This window comes from Coregonus lavaretus (assembly GCF_964263955.1).
Source record: "Coregonus lavaretus genome assembly, chromosome: 12".
NCBI lineage: Eukaryota > Metazoa > Chordata > Actinopteri > Salmoniformes > Salmonidae > Coregonus > Coregonus lavaretus.
In genome coordinates this window covers 10,459,252-10,477,400 of record NC_139999.1, presented here as the reverse complement: position 1 = coordinate 10,477,400, position 18,149 = coordinate 10,459,252, and the positions used below count along the sequence as shown (strand labels likewise).

General features: G+C 42.5%; 1 protein-coding gene across 1 annotated transcript in view; it reads right to left on the bottom strand.

Moving 5' to 3' along the window:
* The window catches only part of LOC311138477 (metabotropic glutamate receptor 4-like), a gene marked incomplete at both ends in the record, with an annotated part of 220,973 nt that overhangs the window by 10,375 nt on the left and 192,449 nt on the right, over nucleotides 1–18,149 (bottom strand). Inside the window, one exon of the mRNA XM_084173172.1 lies at nucleotides 15,325–16,260. Coding sequence (XP_084029298.1) covers nucleotides 15,325–16,260 — 936 coding nt within the window. The remainder of the gene's footprint in view (nucleotides 1–15,324; nucleotides 16,261–18,149) is intronic.

Below are 18,149 nucleotides of genomic sequence, written 5' to 3'. Positions count from 1 at the left end.
ATTGAGTGTAGATGGGTGAGAAAACCAATCAATGTAATCAATTTTGAATTGAGGCTGTAACACTACAAAATGTGGAATAAGTCAAGGGGTATGATTACTTTCTGAAGGCACTGTATTTAGCATCATATTAACACCATGTTTGGTTGAGTAGTTTACATCTGTAAATCTAGAATTATATGATGTGATTACTACTGTGTGAAGTAACTGAGTACTGATGATCATTTGACCTCTGTGATTACTTTATTGCTTTTGACTGGTTTATAATTCTGCATCATAACTCTGGTTCATAGCCCTGGTTCATAACCGTGGTTCATAACTCTGGTTTATAACTCTGTAACAGCTGATGTAACAGTTGATGTTATAAATGTGTTATTTTGTTCACCTGGAAATTCCTACTAGAGGTCTTCACGGATCCACCTGTACCCGAATACCCGAGAATTGATCCAGGACCTGAGCGGGTCTGGATCCAGAATTTTAAATAATGTCACGTGTCTGGGTTGGATCTGATAATTTATGATTTCATGGGTCTTGGGTATGTGTAGGACAAGAAAGCACATGCAGCCTCAATTAGCCTAGCTATCTAGCTAGCTTTACTATCTTTTCCACCAGTTTGATGCATACAGGTACTACGTAATCATAACCTAGCTATGGCAGCTATTAGTCTACTATAGCGCAAGTCGGCTTGGTTGGTTGCTGTCTCTCATCTCTCCCTCCCTCCTCCCTGTGTTAGGCCTACTGCTGCTAGGTAGCTCTCTCTCTCTGCTCTCCCCCTCCCCTCTGTCTGTTCTTAATTGCAGGAGTGAAGTCTGGTGTGCGGGAGTCAGGGTTCCAGCTGCAGCTCATTCACCATAATCACCTCAGCCTTAAAGACCCGGTCAAACTTGCCACTCATCGTCAGATCATAGTCAAGACGACCATGTTAGTCTCGCTGCTGACTCAACCTGCTTGTTTTCGCTCTTTGTGTTTTTGGCCTGTTCTATTTATATTTCTCCTGTGCCACAGATTATTGGAACCTGACTCCTGCCTCCGCTTCACTCCTGCCACCACCATCCTGCTTTCCACTACTGGACCTCACATTTGGACTCACCACGGACACTAGGACGTTACGGTACCACTCCTGCTCAGAACCCTGGATCTATTACCCTCCCTGTAGACCTGGACTTGCTCTTCCCCTATTTTTGGAAACCTGGACAATTTAACTTTGAAATAAACCTGTTAAACCTTCTCTGGCTCGGTGTAGTTGTCTGCATTTGGGTTCATATTCAGTTTAAATCGTGACACCCTGTCACTCGCTCACACTAGCCTACACACAGCACAGCCCCTGCTAGAGCGTCACCTCCCTCTACCTCCTCTCCCTCGCGCTTCATCAGCTCCGGTTAATAAAGTAGTAAAAAAAGTTGACTTGGATCGGATCTGGATTCGACCAGGTCTATACTGAACGGGTCTAGTTGCCCTCAGGTTGATTCGGAACGGGTCTCTATATTAAAAAATATATAATTTATGCATATCGTGTCCAGAGGGGAAAGCCCCCCTTTTTGGACCCGTTAAGGCCTCTAATTCCTACTACTCTAATGAACTGCATTGTAGATACACCCAGTTTGCATTTATCAGACGTGGAGTCAACTGTAGGTGACTTTGAAGATAGGAATACTTCTATATCCATCCCATGCATGCCATCCTCAAATGAAGCAATAAGGCACGGGGGGGGGGGCTAAGGGCTGTTCTTTGCACAACGCAACGCGGAGTGCCTGGATACAGCCCTTAGCCATGGTATATTGGCCATATACCACAAACCACTGAGGTGCCTTATTGCTCTTATAAACTGGTTACCAACGTAATTAGAGCAGTAAAAATAACAGTTTTGTCATACCCATGGTATACAGTCAGATATACCACGGCTGTCAGCCAATCAGCATTCAAGGCTCGAACCACCCAGTTTATAATGCAGAGTTAACCATTACAATCTGATCACTGTAGACTCTGAACATTTGGATTACGGTTTGGCATTTTAGTTTTGTTGAATAAACCTAAAATCTACCGTCCACCGTAGGGCTGTGAGTGTAAATCAGAGAAAATCCAGAGAAAATCAATGTTCAGACTATGACTTGGCCCAGTAGAATGGCTTGGTCATTAGCCTGTACTTCTCCCCTAATCTGCCTCTGCCTCAGCACATTCAGAGCAGCTCATAGAGGTAGGATGGTGAAGGTGTTCATCGACAGTACAGGCCTGAGCCAATGCATACACAGACAGACACCACACTGTAACACTAATGAGTGAAAGTGAAAACCATAAAAAAGGATTGGGGTTTGGGGTCAAAGAAGGTCGTATGAGGATTGTCTTGAACAGTCCATGCACTTGCATATTGGAACAGTGCACATATAGAACATACGATTTCTATGGACCTGCATTTCTTTAGCAAGCTGGATAACATGCTCGATCTGAAGACTCATGAATAAAAAGCACTTTCAATGGGAAACGATGCAGGTTCTGTGGTTTTATTCAAAGTGCAGTATGGCACATTCAAATGACAGGCTATGAATAATTTCAATGTTCATTTCAATATTTTAGTAGTCCAGGGATTTCAAAGCCTCGCATGGTTACTTAGTGTGGCATGGGAACATACAGTGCAGCCATATCTTATTGTATCAAAACTAACTGTGATTATAGTCTAATTAAACCAATAAGAGTTTATTGCACTCGGGGACACTAATGTGCTGTCGCTGGAGAGCGTGATTTACAAAGAGACTACAATGTTTTGGCCTCGATTAGCTTCTTGTCCAATCCCCTCCTCTCCCTCTAGGAATGCACAGGTCAACAACTTCACACCCAAAGGGCTTGCGTCTTGTAGCTGATGCAACCACTGTGAAATATTAGATCAAATCAAATCAAATTTTATTGGCCACATGCGCCGAATACAACAGGTGTAGACATTACAGTGAAATGCTTACTTACAGCCCTTAACCAACAATGCATTTATTTTTTAGTAAACAAGTAAAATAAAACAACAACCAAAAAGTGTTGAGAAAAAAAGAGCAGAAGTAAAATAAAATAACAGTAGGGAGGCTATATATACAGGGGGGTACCGGTGCAGAGTCAATGTGCGGGGGCACCGGCTAGTTGAGGTAGTTGAGGTAATATGTACATGTGGGTAGAGTTAAAGTGACTATGCATAAATAATTAACAGAGTAGCAGCAGCGTAAAAATATGGGGTGGGGGGGGCAGTGCAAATAGTCTGGGTAGCCATGATTAGCTGTTCAGGAGTCTTATGGCTTGGGGGTAGAAGATGTTGAGAAGTCTTTTGGACCTAGACTTGGCACTCCGGTACCGCTTGCCGTGCGGTAGCAGAGAGAACAGTCTATGACTAGGGTGGCTGGAGTTTTTGACAATTTTGAGGGCCTTCCTCTGACACCGCCTGGTATAGAGGTCCTGGATGGCAGGAAGCTTGGCCCCAGTGATGTACTGGGCCATACTTGTTCATATCCAGGCCTCTGTGCGCTGCCCCATTGATCCTCATTATGTTCTATTGGGCCTCTGGGACAGCTGCTCAATGACTAATGTTGTTTATCTATGAAAAACCAACAACAACCCAAAGCAGAGTGGGGCCATTGTTCTGTCTACCGCTCACTTTCTGCAGCTGGCGTGGTGAGGACTGTGTCTGACCCTGCATAACAGCACATGGACATATAACCTCGCAGCATGTAATCTGATTCTGTTGAACTAACCTATTCTCTTAGCAGCCCAGAGACAACAACAAAAAACAATGTCAACAGCATAATGAAAACTACATAACATAAAAGAGATGGACAAAACCACTCACCAGCAGTCAGACGTTCGAGCGCCATAATGGCAGCTCTTTCGAAAGTGGTGGATTGTGTTGGAATTGAGTGCATTGTGCAGTGGCGTGAATTCATGGATGCCAAGGGAAGACAACCATACAGTGGCGAAAAAAAGTATTTAGTCAGCCACCAATTGTGCAAGTTCTCCCACTTAAAAAGATGAGAGAGGCCTGTAATTTTCATCATAGGTACACGTCAACTATGACAGACAAAATGAGAGAAAAAAATCCAGAAAATCACATTGTAGGATTTTTAATGAATTTATTTACAAATTATGGTGGAAAATAAGTATTTGGTCAATAACAAAAGTTTCTCAATACTTTGTTATATACCCTTTGTTGGCAATGACACAGGTCAAACGTTTTCTGTAAGTCTTCACAAGGTTTTCACACACTGTTGCAGGTATTTTGGCCCATTCCTCCATGCAGATCTCCTCTAGAGCAGTGATGTTTTGGGGCTGTCGCTGGGCAACACGGACTTTCAACTCCCTCCAAACATTTTCTATGGGGTTGAGATCTGGAGACTGGCTAGGCCACTCCAGGACCTTGAAATGCTTCTTACGAAGCCACTCCTTCGTTGCCCGGGCGGTGTGTTTGGGATCATTGTCATGCTGAAAGACCCAGTCACATTTCATCTTCAATGCCCTTGCTGATGGAAGGAGGTTTTCACTCAAACTCTCACGATACATGGCCCCATTCATTCTTTCCTTTACACGGATCAGTCGTCCTGGTCCCTTTGCAGAAAAACAGCCCCAAAGCATGATGTTTCCACCCCCATGCTTCACAGTAGGTATGGTGTTCTTTGGATGCAACTCAGTATTCTTTGTCCTCCAAACACGACGAGTTGAGTTTTGACCAAAAAGTTCTATTTTGGTTTCATCTGACCATATGACATTCTCCCAATCCTCTTCTGGATCATCCAAATGCACTCTAGCAAACTTCAGATGGGCCTGGACATGTACTGGCTTAAGCAGGGGGACACGTCTGGCACTGCAGGATTTGAGTCCCTGGCGGCGTAGTGTGTTACTGATGGTAGGCTTTGTTACTTTGGTCCCAGCTCTCTGCAGGTCATTCACTAGGTCCCCCCGTGTGGTTCTGGGATTTTTGCTCACCGTTCTTGTGATCATTTTGACCCCACGGGGTGAGATCTTGCGTGGAGCCCCAGATCGAGGGAGATTATCAGTGGTCTTGTATGTCTTCCATTTCCTAATAATTGCTCCCACAGTTGATTTCTTCAAACCAAGCTGCTTACCTATTGCAGATTCAGTCTTCCCAGCCTGGTGCAGGTCTACAATTTTGTTTCTGGTGTCCTTTGACAGCTCTTTGGTCTTGGCCATAGTGGAGTTTGGAGTGTGACTGTTTGAGGTTGTGGACAGGTGTCTTTTATACTGATAACAAGTTCAAACAGGTGCCATTAATACAGGTAACGAGTAGTGGAGGACAGAGGAGCCTCTTAAAGAAGAACTTACAGGTCTGTGAGAGCCAGAAATCTTGCTTGTTTGTAGGTGACCAAATACTTATTTTCCACCATAATTTGCAAATAAATTCATTACAAATCCTACAATGTGATTTTCAGGATTTTTTTTTTTCAATTTGTCTGTCATAGTTGATTTGTACCTATGATGAAAATTACAGGCCTCTCTCATCTTTTTAAGTGGGAGAACTTGCACAATTGGTGGCTGACTAAATCCTTTTTTCCCCACTGTATACTGTATAATAATTTATATTTTGTTTCACTGTGTTTCATAATTTTCCTTTAATTCGCAAGAGGCTAAATGTATCTTTTACCGGAGAAAGCATCTGAGCGAGTGAAACAGCGCCCCCTCTGTCTCTGTATGTGTAGCCCATCTACAGTGAGGGAAAAAAGTATTTGATCCCCTGCTGATTTTGTACGTTTGCCCACTGACAAAGACATGATCAGTCTATAATTTTAATGGTAGGTTTATTTGAACAGTGAGAGACAGAATAACAAAACAAAAATCCAGAAAAACGCATGTCAAAAATGTTATAAATTGATTTACATTTTAATGAGGGAAAAAAGTATTTGACCCCTCTGCAAAACATGACTTAGTACTTGGTGGCAAAACCCTTGTTGGCAATCACAGAGGTCAGACAATTCTTGTAGTTGGTCACCAGGTTTGCACACATCTCAGGAGGGATTTTGTCCCATTCCTCTTTGCAGATCTTCTCCAAGTCATTAAGGTTTTGAGGCTGACGTTTGGCAACTCGAACCTTCATCTCCCTCCACAGATTTTCTATGGGATTAAGGTCTGGAGACTGGCTAGGCCACTCCAGGACCTTAATGTGCTTCTTCTTGAGCCACTCATTTGTTGCCTTGGCCATGTGTTTTGGGTAATTGTCATGCTGGAATACCCATCCATGACCCATTTTCAATGCCCTGGCTGAGGGAAGGAGGTTCTCACCCAAGATTTGACGGTACATGGCCCCGTCCATCGTCCCTTTGATGCGGTGAAGTTGTCCTGTCCCCTTAGCAGAAAAACACCCACAAAGCATAATGTTTCCACCTCCATGTTTGACAGTGGGGATGGTGTTCTTGGGGTCATAGGCAGCATTCCTCCTCCTCCAAACACGGCGAGTTGAGTTGATGCCAAAGAGCTCGATTTTGGTCTCATCTGACCACAACACTTTCACCCAGTTCTCCTCTGAATCATTCAGATGTTCATTGGCAAACTTCAGACAGCCCTGTATATGTGCTTTCTTGAGCAGGGGGACCTTGCGGGTGCTGCAGGATTTCAGTCCTTCACGGCGTAGTGTGTTACCAATTGTTTTCTTGGTGACTATGGTCCCAGCTGCCTTGAGATCATTGACAAGATCCTCCCGTGTAGTTCTGGGCTGATTCCTCACGGTTCTCATGATCATTGCAACTCCACGAGGTGAGATCTTGCATGGAGCCCCAGGCCGAGGGAGATTGACAGGTCTTTTGTGTTTCTTCCATTTGCGAATAATCGCACCAACTCTTGTCACCTTCTCACCAAGCTGCTTGGTGATGGTCTTGTAGCCCATTCCAGCCTTGTGTAGGTCTACAATCTTGTCCCTGACATCCTTGGAGAGCTCTTTGGTCTTGGCCATGGTGAAGACTTTGGAATCTGATTGATTGATTGCTTCTGTGGACAGGTGTCTTTTATACAGGTAACAAGCTGAGATTAGGAGCACTCGCTTTTAGAGTGTGCTCCTAGTCTCAGCTCGTTACCTGTATAAAAGACACCTGGGAGACAGAAATCTTTCTGATTGAGAGGGGTCAAATACTTATTTCCCTCATTAAAATGCAAATCAATTTATAACATTTTTGACATGCATTTTTCTGGATTTTTTTGTTGTTATTCTGTCTCTCACTGTTCAAATAAACCTACCATTAAAATTATAGACTGATCATTTCTTTGTCAGTGGGCAAACATACAAAATCAGCTGGGGATCAAATACTTTTTTCCCTCACTGTATCTGATGCTGTCTGGTCAAAAAGAGTATGACATTGTTGCCGCCCGTAGCACTGAATGCAAGGGAAGCCAGCAAGCATTTGGCCTCCCTTGATTAAAAAAATAGCCAATAAGTGTTGATCTAAACTGAGTGAGGTCAACTATGAATGGTCCTGGTGCACCAAAAAAAAGGGTCAAGGGAAGACAGCTTGGATTTGGCTTCACACCAATTACATCACATCAAGCCAAACATCATTGCCAAAAGAAACTTGAATTGTTGCATCTCATTGTGTTGTTGTCCTCCGGTGACTAGCTAGCTAGTTAAAATCGTCCCTTTCCTAAATTAGCCATCGATGGAGATAGGGATTTGGACTTGTGGTTTTACTTAATTTTCCGTACTGGCCAATGATTATAACAGTGATTCTGATCCAACCATAAATTCATACTTTGGGCCTGTTACCTGAGAGGATGGAAGTTCAATATGTAGCTAGATGTAGTTGGCTAATGTTAACTAACTTTCTAATCGTTTCCCATGAAATGTAGTTAGGCTAGCGAGCAAGCATTTTAGCCAGGTAGCCTAGGACAACAAAAACTAAAAGCGTGTACTGTATGACAGGGTGATAGACCATTTAGACGACATGAAATAGTGGAGGATGGCGTCGGAGTTGAGGGTGAGTCAACATATTTTTCTACTACACACACACACACACACACACACACAGACACACACAAACACACACACTCACACACACACAGAGATATAGACAGTCAGATTATATTTATCTTACGTTGATTGGACTGAATTGTTTTTGGAATATTTTAGTTGTCACTGTATAAGACTAAGCATAGGTGATTTGATGATGTTGAAATTAAAATGGTGCTGGAATAGTGGAGGCAGCGCTTTGCGACTTGTGTTAAGTCTCCAGTTTTCTAAATCAATACTTGTTTAGTTGTCCGAAAATTTTGAAAACATTAACTTGATTGACCATGCTGTAGGTCATGTAACTGTCTGTTACATGCAATATGCTTTGTGGACTTCACCAGACATAGGTTGCTCTCTGGTTTTGTGATGAAACAAAGGTGTGGTTGAATGTATTTTGCCACTGTGTCTTATTGTCTAGTCCTTAGGCCTATATATCAAGGCATATGAACTAACATGTTATAGAGCAAACAACGGAATTATCACAACACATAGGTTGTAATGTGGCTTTTTTTTCCTGGCTTGGCATCCTCAGTGATTTTACCCACACACCGCTACTGCCCTTGTGAGGAGAGACACCTTCTCCTTGGACTCCATTGTGGAGCGCCTCTACCACTCCTCCCACTCCCCCTACCTGACAGACAGCCTCTGATTTACTGCACCTCTCCAGGTGAGGCAGTGCCACATCGATATCCATATCCAGCATCATGCTCTGTGAACACACACTATAGATAGGCCAGATGTCCCCATTTGAATGACTCCCATGGCATTTATAACATATCTCCTGACACACAATGACAAATAAATGAGTGTGTTTGGAGTGCCAGGCGAGGGAGGCTCGCTGTAAACTGGTGATGGGCACCAATGCGGACAGATAAGGTAAATCAAGAGCCAGAGCAACTCAAGCATTTAATTGCTCTAAAATACATGTAATCTCCAGCCGCAAGGCTTTGTTGTGCCTGTCACTCTTCATGATTACGAGGTTCTTTTGTTTTGACATGTTCATTTCTTATAAAGGAACATTGTTTACGTAACAGCGCAGCAAATCTGTCACGGCATTATTCTCGTTGATTTACATTTTTACATTTTAGTCATTTAGCAGACGCTCTTATCCAGAGCGACTTACAGTTAGTGAGTGCATACATTTTTTCATATTTAAAAATCAAGCAGTTTGTGTGTGCTGCAGCCCAGTATTGTTGATTGTGGAAGCCATATCCTGCATATTTTCAATCAAAATATAATATTTAAGAATGGCTAACTAACAACATAGTAATTCAAAACTGAATCTTACATCTTCTTGAGATTCTGTAAAGGCATCTTTACACTATATGCAAAATTTTCTGTGTGAGCACTTATATAATGCATCTAGCTACTGTAATACAGTTTAAGACGATAAGGAAAGCAGAGTGAGCCGTATAAGGGAATGGCCATGTCTTTGCTCCGTCATGCCACTCTGTTTTCTCTCTCACCTAGCAGAGCTTCAGCCTCCTGGTAATGATGGCTCTCCTCCTAATGAATAACAGTTACCCTATCTCTCCCCAACTGCATCTGCACTTTTTTTAGGGAAATACTAATTGATGAATGTCTAATATAAATTGGGAGAAGAAAAGCCACCTCTTATCTAAAGCCTCTATAAGAGAACTTGTTTCAAGTTTTCAAATTGAATTAGCAGGGCTGGGGTTCTGAGGGATTGTGAGGGGAAATAAAATAAAAGCTTTGCCATCACATTTAAGGTACTTTTTCTTCCCCTGTCCTGTTTTGTGATTCAAAGACACACTAGCTAATGGATTTCCTCATCTAGGAAAAAGCTTACGTTAAGTATCTCTACTGTTTCACTATAGTCTTTTATCTTTCAAGGCAGAAGACAGCTGGAAGACAGTAGTTATTGATATCCATTGCTGTTTGCTACTGATTACAAGAGATAAACCGTGTTCAGATCAACATCTGATATGCATAAGGAGCTTTTGCAGTTTCTCTTAGTTCACCTTGTTCTTAATAAATAAATCACAACAACTTTAAGGACTGATCCTTATGCTCTGTATACTCCAGTATTTCTGCATCGTTATAAACATAATGTGATGGTAGCAGACAGGATTTAAGAGAGACTAAGAAAACACTGCATAATCTTCTTGTAAAAGTTTACAAGTGTGTTAACAACAATCTGTTCTTCAGATGAGTCTGCATTGTGTTAACAACAGTCTGTTCTTCAGATGAGTCTGCATTGTGTTAACAACAGTCTGTTCTTCAGATGAGTCTGCATTATGTTAACAATAGATCCTACTGATAACGGGAGTTACACACAATGAATCTATCTCAGTAAAGGCTTCATTCCGTTAACACAAGTATCTCTATGGACATTTTGCACTATGACTGAATGCATCTAACTGGTGATGGTCATAATGAAATGCACAGTAAAGCACTGCAGAAGAATAGACGAATGTCACACAGAGAAAAAGTGCTATTTATTCTTACAAGATATAAATTTTAGTCGCGTACAATATATTGTTTTAGTCATGTACTAATCTCTCGTGGACAGACTACATACACAAGATTTTAGTTCTGGGTTAACTGAGATTAGTCTACAAGCTACTAGTCATGTACATCTATTAGTAATGTACAAGGTATTAGTAATGTGCGAGCTATTAGTCATGTAGAATCTATTAGTCATGTACAAGCTACTAGCCATTTACAAGCTATTAGTCATGTAGAAGCTATTAGTCATTTACAATCTATTAGTCATGTAGAAGCTATTAGTCATGTAGAATATATTAGTCATGTAGAAGCTATTAGTCATGTAGAAGCTATTAGTCATGTGCGAGCTATTAGTCATGTAGAAGCTATTAGTCATGTACAAGCTACTAGCCATTTACAAGCTATTAGTCATGTAGAAGCTATTAGTCATTTACAATCTATTAGTCATGTAGAAGCTATTAGTCATTTACAATCTATTAGTCATGTAGAAGCTATTAGTCATGTAGAATATATTAGTCATGTAGAAGCTATTAGTCATGTACAAGCTATTAGTCATGTGCGAGCTATTAGTCATGTAGAATCTATTAGTCATGTATAAGCTACTAGCCATTTACAAGCTATTAGTCATGTAGAAGCTATTAGTCATTTACAATCTATTAGTCATGTAGAAGCTATTAGTCATGTAGAATATATTAGTCATGTAGAAGCTATTAGTCATGTAGAAGCTATTAGTCATGTAGAAGCTATTAGTCATTTACAAGGTATTAGTCATGTAGAATCTATTAGTCATGTAGAATATATTAGTCACGTAGAAGCTATTAGTCATGTAGAAGGTATTAGTCATTTACAAGGTATTAGTCATGTAGAATATATTAGTCATGTAGAATATATTAGTCGTGTACAAGCTATTAGCCATTTACAAGGTATTAGTCATTTACAAGCTATTAGTCATGTGGAAGCTATTAGTCATGTAGAAGGTATTAGTCATTTACAAGGTATTAGTCATGTAGAATCTATTAGTCATGTAGAATATATTAGTCATGTACAAGCTATTAGCCATTTACAAGGTATTAGTCATTTACAAGGTATTAGTCATTTACAAGGTATTAGTCACGTAGAAGCTATTAGTCATGTGCGAGCTATTAATCACGTAGAAGCTATTAGTCATGTGCGAGCTATTAGTCATGTGTGAGCTATTAGTCATGTGCGAGCTATTAGTCATGTAGGAGCTATTAGTCATTTACAAGGTATTAGTCATTTACAAGGTATTAGTCATTTACAAGGTATTAGTCATTTACAAGGTCTTAGTCATTTACAAGCTATTAGTCATGTAGAAGTTATTAGTCATGTAGGAGCTATTAGTCATGTAGGAGCTATTAGTCATTTACAAGGTATTAGTCATTTACAAGGTATTAGTCATGTAGAAGCTATTAGTCATGTAGAAGCTATTAGTAATTTACAAGGTATTAGTCATGTAGAATCTATTAGTCATGTAGAAGCTATTAGTCATTTACAAGGTATTAGTCATTTACAAGGTATTAGTCACGTAGAAGCTATTAGTCATGTGCGAGCTATTAGTCATGTAGAAGCTATTAGTCATGTAGGAGCTATTAGTCATGTAGGAGCTATTAGTCATTTACAAGGTATTAGTCATTTACAAGGTATTAGTCATTTACGAGCTATTAGTCATGTAGAAGCTATTAGTCATGTAGAAGCTATTAGTCATGTAGAAGCTATTAGTCATGTAGGAGCTATTAGTCATTTACAAGGTATTAGTCATTTACAAGGTATTAGTCATTTACAAGCTATTAGTCATTTACAAGGTATTAGTAATCTGCAAGCTATTAGTCATGTACAAGCTGCGTAGAAAGGCAAACAGAGCAGAATGTATTATCATCATATTTTCATCCCAGTGGAAAGACTATGATGATGATGACATTATATTAGCTATTTAGACCCCCTCTTTCTGTTGTTTTACTCCAACCCCACTGATAGTGTCGTCCCTGCCAGTGAGAGCCATTCACTAGCCTCTCACCCCTGAGTAGATTACCAGTGCTCCATGACAGCTACTGAGGCCCTGTTCTTTGTTTGACTGCCTAATAGCTGTCTGCTTCCACCTACTCATTTCAACCATTGTTTTTATCGCAAGGCTGTGGAGCCCTACACTGTTCTGTACCTTAACTACAGTTACGTGCTAAAAACTCAACCTCCATCCATTTCTCCCAGTGTCCCATTTGACCTGTTCAAACATCCAATGGCATGAGGAGTAGTCCCGTGTAGCTCAGTTGGTAGAACATGGCGCTTGGATAAGAGCGTCTGCTAAATGACTAAAATGTAAATGTAAAATGAGTATACCACCTCAGTCACCGGCTTCATCAATAAGTGCATCGACAACGTCATCCCCACAGTGACCGCATGTACATACCCCAACCAGAAGCCATGGATTACAGGCAACATCCGCACTAAGCTAAAGGCTAGAGCTGCCATTTTCAAGGAGCGGGACACTAATCCGGACGCTTATAAGAAATCCCGCTATGCCCTCAGACAAACCATCAAACAGGCAAAGCATCAATGGTGGTCCTCTGTAGCTCAGCTGGTAGAGCACGGCACTTGTAACGCCAAGGTAGTGGGTTCGATCCCCGGGACCACCCATACACAAAAATGTATGCACGCACGACTGTAAGTCGCTTTGGATAAAAGCGTCTGCTAAATGGCATATTATATTATTATATTATTATATTACAGGACTAAGATTGAATCCTACTACACCGGCTCTGACGCTCATTGGATGTGGCAGGGCTTGCAAACTATTACGGACTACAAAGGGAAACCCAGCCGCGAGCTGCCCAGTGCCGAGAGCCTACCAGACGAGCTAAATGCCTTTTATGCTCGCTTAGATGCAAGCAACACTGAAGCATGCATGAGAGCACCAGCTGTTCTGGACGACTTTGTGATCACACTTTCCGTAACCGATGTGAGCAAGACCTTGAAACAGGTCAACATTCACAAGGCCACGGGGCCAGACGGCTTACCAGGACGTGAACTCAGAGCATATGAGGACCAACTGGCAAGTGTCTTCACTGACATTTTCAACCTCTCCCTGACCGATTCTGTAATACCTACATGTTTCAAGCAATCCACCATAGTCCCTGTGCCCAAGAGCGTGAAGGTAACCTATTGCATCACGTGCATCAATTTAAGTAAAATAATACAAAAATCCCCATCAATTCCCCGTCAGTTTAAGCTAAGTTTTTTGCATGGGCTGTGTCTCAATCCACCGCATCCGCCTGTCGGCCTTCCGCATCTGCGGTGGAAGGTGGCCGAGCTACAGCAGTGTTTGTCAGACCATTAGACCAATCGGTCTTCTCACAAAAACGTCTGTACGGTTTGGATTCATCTGAAGTCGGTATCGCTGATGTGGCAATTTCTGTCTGTATCGTCCGAACCGTTTGCGCTACAAACTAATATGACACCACTATGGAAAGGGGAGACTCTCACCAACACGATGGTGTTCTGCTCTACGACCCCAACAAATGTCATGGGACTCTTCAGAAAGTTAACCGATACAAACGAATGGAAGTATGGAGGTAGTTTTATGACACAAATAAGGGGTTAAATATGTGTCCAAAAAAACACAAATATTTCCTGAGCTTTCTTACATCTCCTAGATATAGGACAGACACTTCAAAACCTTACTCCTTATGATTTATTTTGTGACTGTCTTTTTTTACATTTACGAATGTGTTATTCAAAGCGTTTCTATGGGCTATAGTAGTAAAGGCCAAGAATGTGTGCACAATCAGAATGTGGATAAGATCAGGAGAACGCATTTTAGAATCAGATATAAACGGTGCCAGATAGTCGGGTTTATCTAATGTAGATTGTTAAATATTAGTACTACATTACTATTTGACCCCAGGTGTGAATCCCAGTGTTTCTAGTGGATTTGTAGTTCACCAGGCCAGGCTCATTGATTTGACAAGATGGCACGAGTGTGAACTCTGTGGTTGTGTAAACAGCTCATTGGTCACTAATACACTGTGGCACACAGCCGTCACATACACGTGAGTCACAAAATCACAAGTAGGCTACTGTAGGCAAAGGGCCTGCAGAGCTCAGGGGAATTCTCTTCAAATGCTCTGCGTGTAGAATAGGCATTTCTTACTTTTGTCTTCAGATCAGAAGTTTTGATATTTCAGTAATGAATGACCTCCCCAATTTAATTGAATCTCAGATATACGTCATAGAATCATACACTACTCTGCTTGTAATTTTAGTCTTCATCAAACCAAGACAGCAGGGGAGATTACAACTTTATGACTACACAGTGAAAATCAGTGTTCTGACACAGAGTATAACAGCAGTATTCACCATCCTTTAAGCTCTGACAGAAAAGGCTCATGCATACCATAGCATAATGCTATTTTCATCCAGCCATGTCCATCTACAGTATACTGACTCCCCAGCACAGTCCTTCCATAATGAACAACGGTACAATGGCCTCTCTATAAACAAAACATTATGAAAAATAAATATGTTTCAACTGAGAGAGCGATAGAGAATCATATTTGTGCTAGTGCTGTCCTTTGGCATATCAACACCAACAGAAAACAAACAGACCAAGAAAGAACACACCTCTGAGCTTACCTTCTCTGTGGACTGGGAGGTGCCAAAGAAGATGGGGTTGAAGGCCAGCCAGATCTTACCTTCTCTGTGGACTGGGCTGTGCCAAAGAAAATGGGGTTGAAGACCAGCCAGATCTTACCTTCTCTGTGGACTGGGAGGTGCCAAAGAAGATGAGGTTGAAGGCCAGCCAGATCTTACCTTCTCTGTGGACTGGGAGGTGCCAAAGAAGATGAGGTTGAAGGCCAGCCAGATCTTACCTTCTCTGTGGACTGGGAGGTGCCAAAGAAGATTGGGATGAAGGCCAGCCAGACTATACAGGTGGTGTACATGGTGAAGCCGATGGGCTTGGCCTCGTTGAAGGTCTCCGGCACCCCCCGGGTCTTGATGGCGTACACCGTGCAGGTGACCATGAGCAGCATGCTGTAGCCCAGCAGGCAGATCAGAGAAAGGTCGGAGATGTCACATTTGAGCACGCCACGGGCCATGTCCGGATTTGCCGTGCGCTGGTCCTCGTAGTCGATGATGGCCTGAGACGGGTCCACACCGAACCAGATACACACCCCCAGTAGCTGCACCAAAGTCAGACTGAAGGTGATGACCAGCTGGGAGGCTGGGGAGATGAACCTGGGGGCACTCACCGACATGGATCCCTGCTCAAAGATGCGGTAGATGCGGTTAGTCTTGGTGAGCAGGGCTGCGTAGCTGATACTCATCCCCAGACCCAGGAAGATCCGTCTGAGGGAGCAGATTCCAACATCAGGGGCAGAAATCATGAGGAAGGTGGTGGCGTAGCACATGAAGATACCAGTCAGCAGAACGTAGCTGAGCTCGCGGCCCGTCGCCTTGACGATGGGCGTGTCATTGTAGCGGATGAAGGTGACCACCACGAACAGAGTGGCCATGATGCCCAGCACAGCGATGAGGACAGGGATGACGGCCCAGGGGGAGCTCCACTCCAGCTTGACGATGGGGATGGGACGGCAGGCCGTATGGTTCTCGTTGGGACGCAGGTCAAAGCGGCACATTTTGCAGCTGTAGGTGTCTGCTTGATACTGGTAGCCAGTGCAGCGCTCGCAGTGCCAGCAGCAAGGGATGCCCTTCACTACCTTCTTGCGCTCTCCGGCCTGGCAGGGGTGACTGCAGATGGAGTAGGGGATCTGACGACCTCCACCTGGCCAGTGCATTGCTCGGATCTGAGGGGGGATGGAGAGGAGAGGAGGGGTACAGTCAAACACTTCACAAATAACTAACACTATAACCCATAAACAGTCTCTTCTTGCTTAATGACAATTACCACTGGCATACAGTTCTTTTAGGGGCTTTTTTCTCTTTCCTCTCCATTAAAAAGTATATTACCCATGAACACTATTTGCCTTCTTGAAAGGATATATTTAGTGTTATGTTATTCACTTTTTTTTGCCGTCAATGGTGTTTGTGAAATTCATAGGCGGCAAACGCATCCCCAAATGTGTATTTAATTAACAGCTATAAGAATCCTATTTAACTAAAAGCTCATTTGGAAAGAGAATTGGCGCACACCGCAGGACTAGCATTTACAACACATTTACAAAAACATTCATGGTCTTCCGCCATTCACACAGCGTTGAAAGAGACACAGACCCAGGTCGACGCCATAGAAACCAGGTCGACGCCATAGAAACACGCTTCTTTTTTCTTTCTCTTTCTTTGCCCAAGGCCATCTCTTCATATTCCGTTCAAACACTATTTGCAGGGCCGGCATCATGTAATTAATTGTTATAGCTTTGTAACCTCCTGTGTCCACAACTCCACCATATTGTTTTGCTAAGACAGTGGATTGGTGTCTGAAGTCATTATAGCAATGTGTCTGTTTTTAAGCTCTTATTGGTTTCTTTTCATCCCAGTCCGTGTTGTTAATCATTAAAGCACCCTCTGGATGTTTGCACCGTTGAAAACGTGTGCCCAAAGCAGTAGCTAATGGTTTAGGAGAAATTACTGAGCAAAGGAAGCACTGCAGTATAACCAACAGATGACAACATCCTGTCAAAGCTGCTTTAGGAGGAGAGCCACAGACAACAAATGGTGAAAAACATAAAGGTCATTTGGAGGGGATATGTCTGATAATACAGTGAGGGGAAAAAAGTATTTGATCCCCTGCTGATTTTGTATGTTTGCCCACTGACAAAGAAATTATCAGTCTATCATTGTAATGGTAGGTTTATTTGAACAGTGAGAGGCAGCTGGGACATTAGTCACCAAGAAAACAATTGGTAACACACTACGCCGTGAAGGACTGAAATTGTGCAGCGCCCGCAAGGTCCCCCTGCTCAAGAAAGCACATATACAGGGCCGTCTGAAGTTTGGCAATGAACATCTGAATGATTCAGAGGAGAACTGAGTGAAAGTGTTGTGGTCAGATGAGACCAAAATCGAGCTCTTTGGCATCAACTCAACTCGCCGTGTTTGGAGGAGGAGGAGGAATGCTGCCTATGACCCCAAGAACACCATCCCCACCGTCAAACATGGAGGTGGAAACATTATGCTTTGAGGGTGTTTTTCTGCTAAGGGGACAGGACAACTTCACCGCATCAAAGGGAGGATGGACGGGGCCATGTACCGTCAAATCTTGGGTGAGAACCTCCTTCCCTCAGCCAGGGCATTGAAAATGGGTCGTGGATGGGTATTCCAGCATGACAATGACCCAAAACACATGGCCAAGGCAACAAAGGAGTGGCTCAAGAAGAAGCACATTAAGGTCCTGGAGTGGCCTAGCCAGTCTCCAGACCTTAATCCCATTGGAAATCTGTGGAGGGAGCTGAAGGTTCGAGTTGCCAAACGTCAGCCTCGAAACCTTAATGACTTGGAGAAGATCTGCAAAGAGGAGTAGGACAAATCCCTCCTGAGATGTGTGCAAACCTGGTGGCCAACTACAAGAAACATCTGACCTCTGTGATAGCCAACAAGGGTTTTGCCACCAAGTACTAAGTCATGTTTTGCAGAGGGGTCAAATACTTATTTCCCTCATTAAAATGCAAATCAATTTATAACATTTTCTTTCTGGATTTTTCTGTTAAAATTATAGACTGATCGTGTCTTTGTCAGT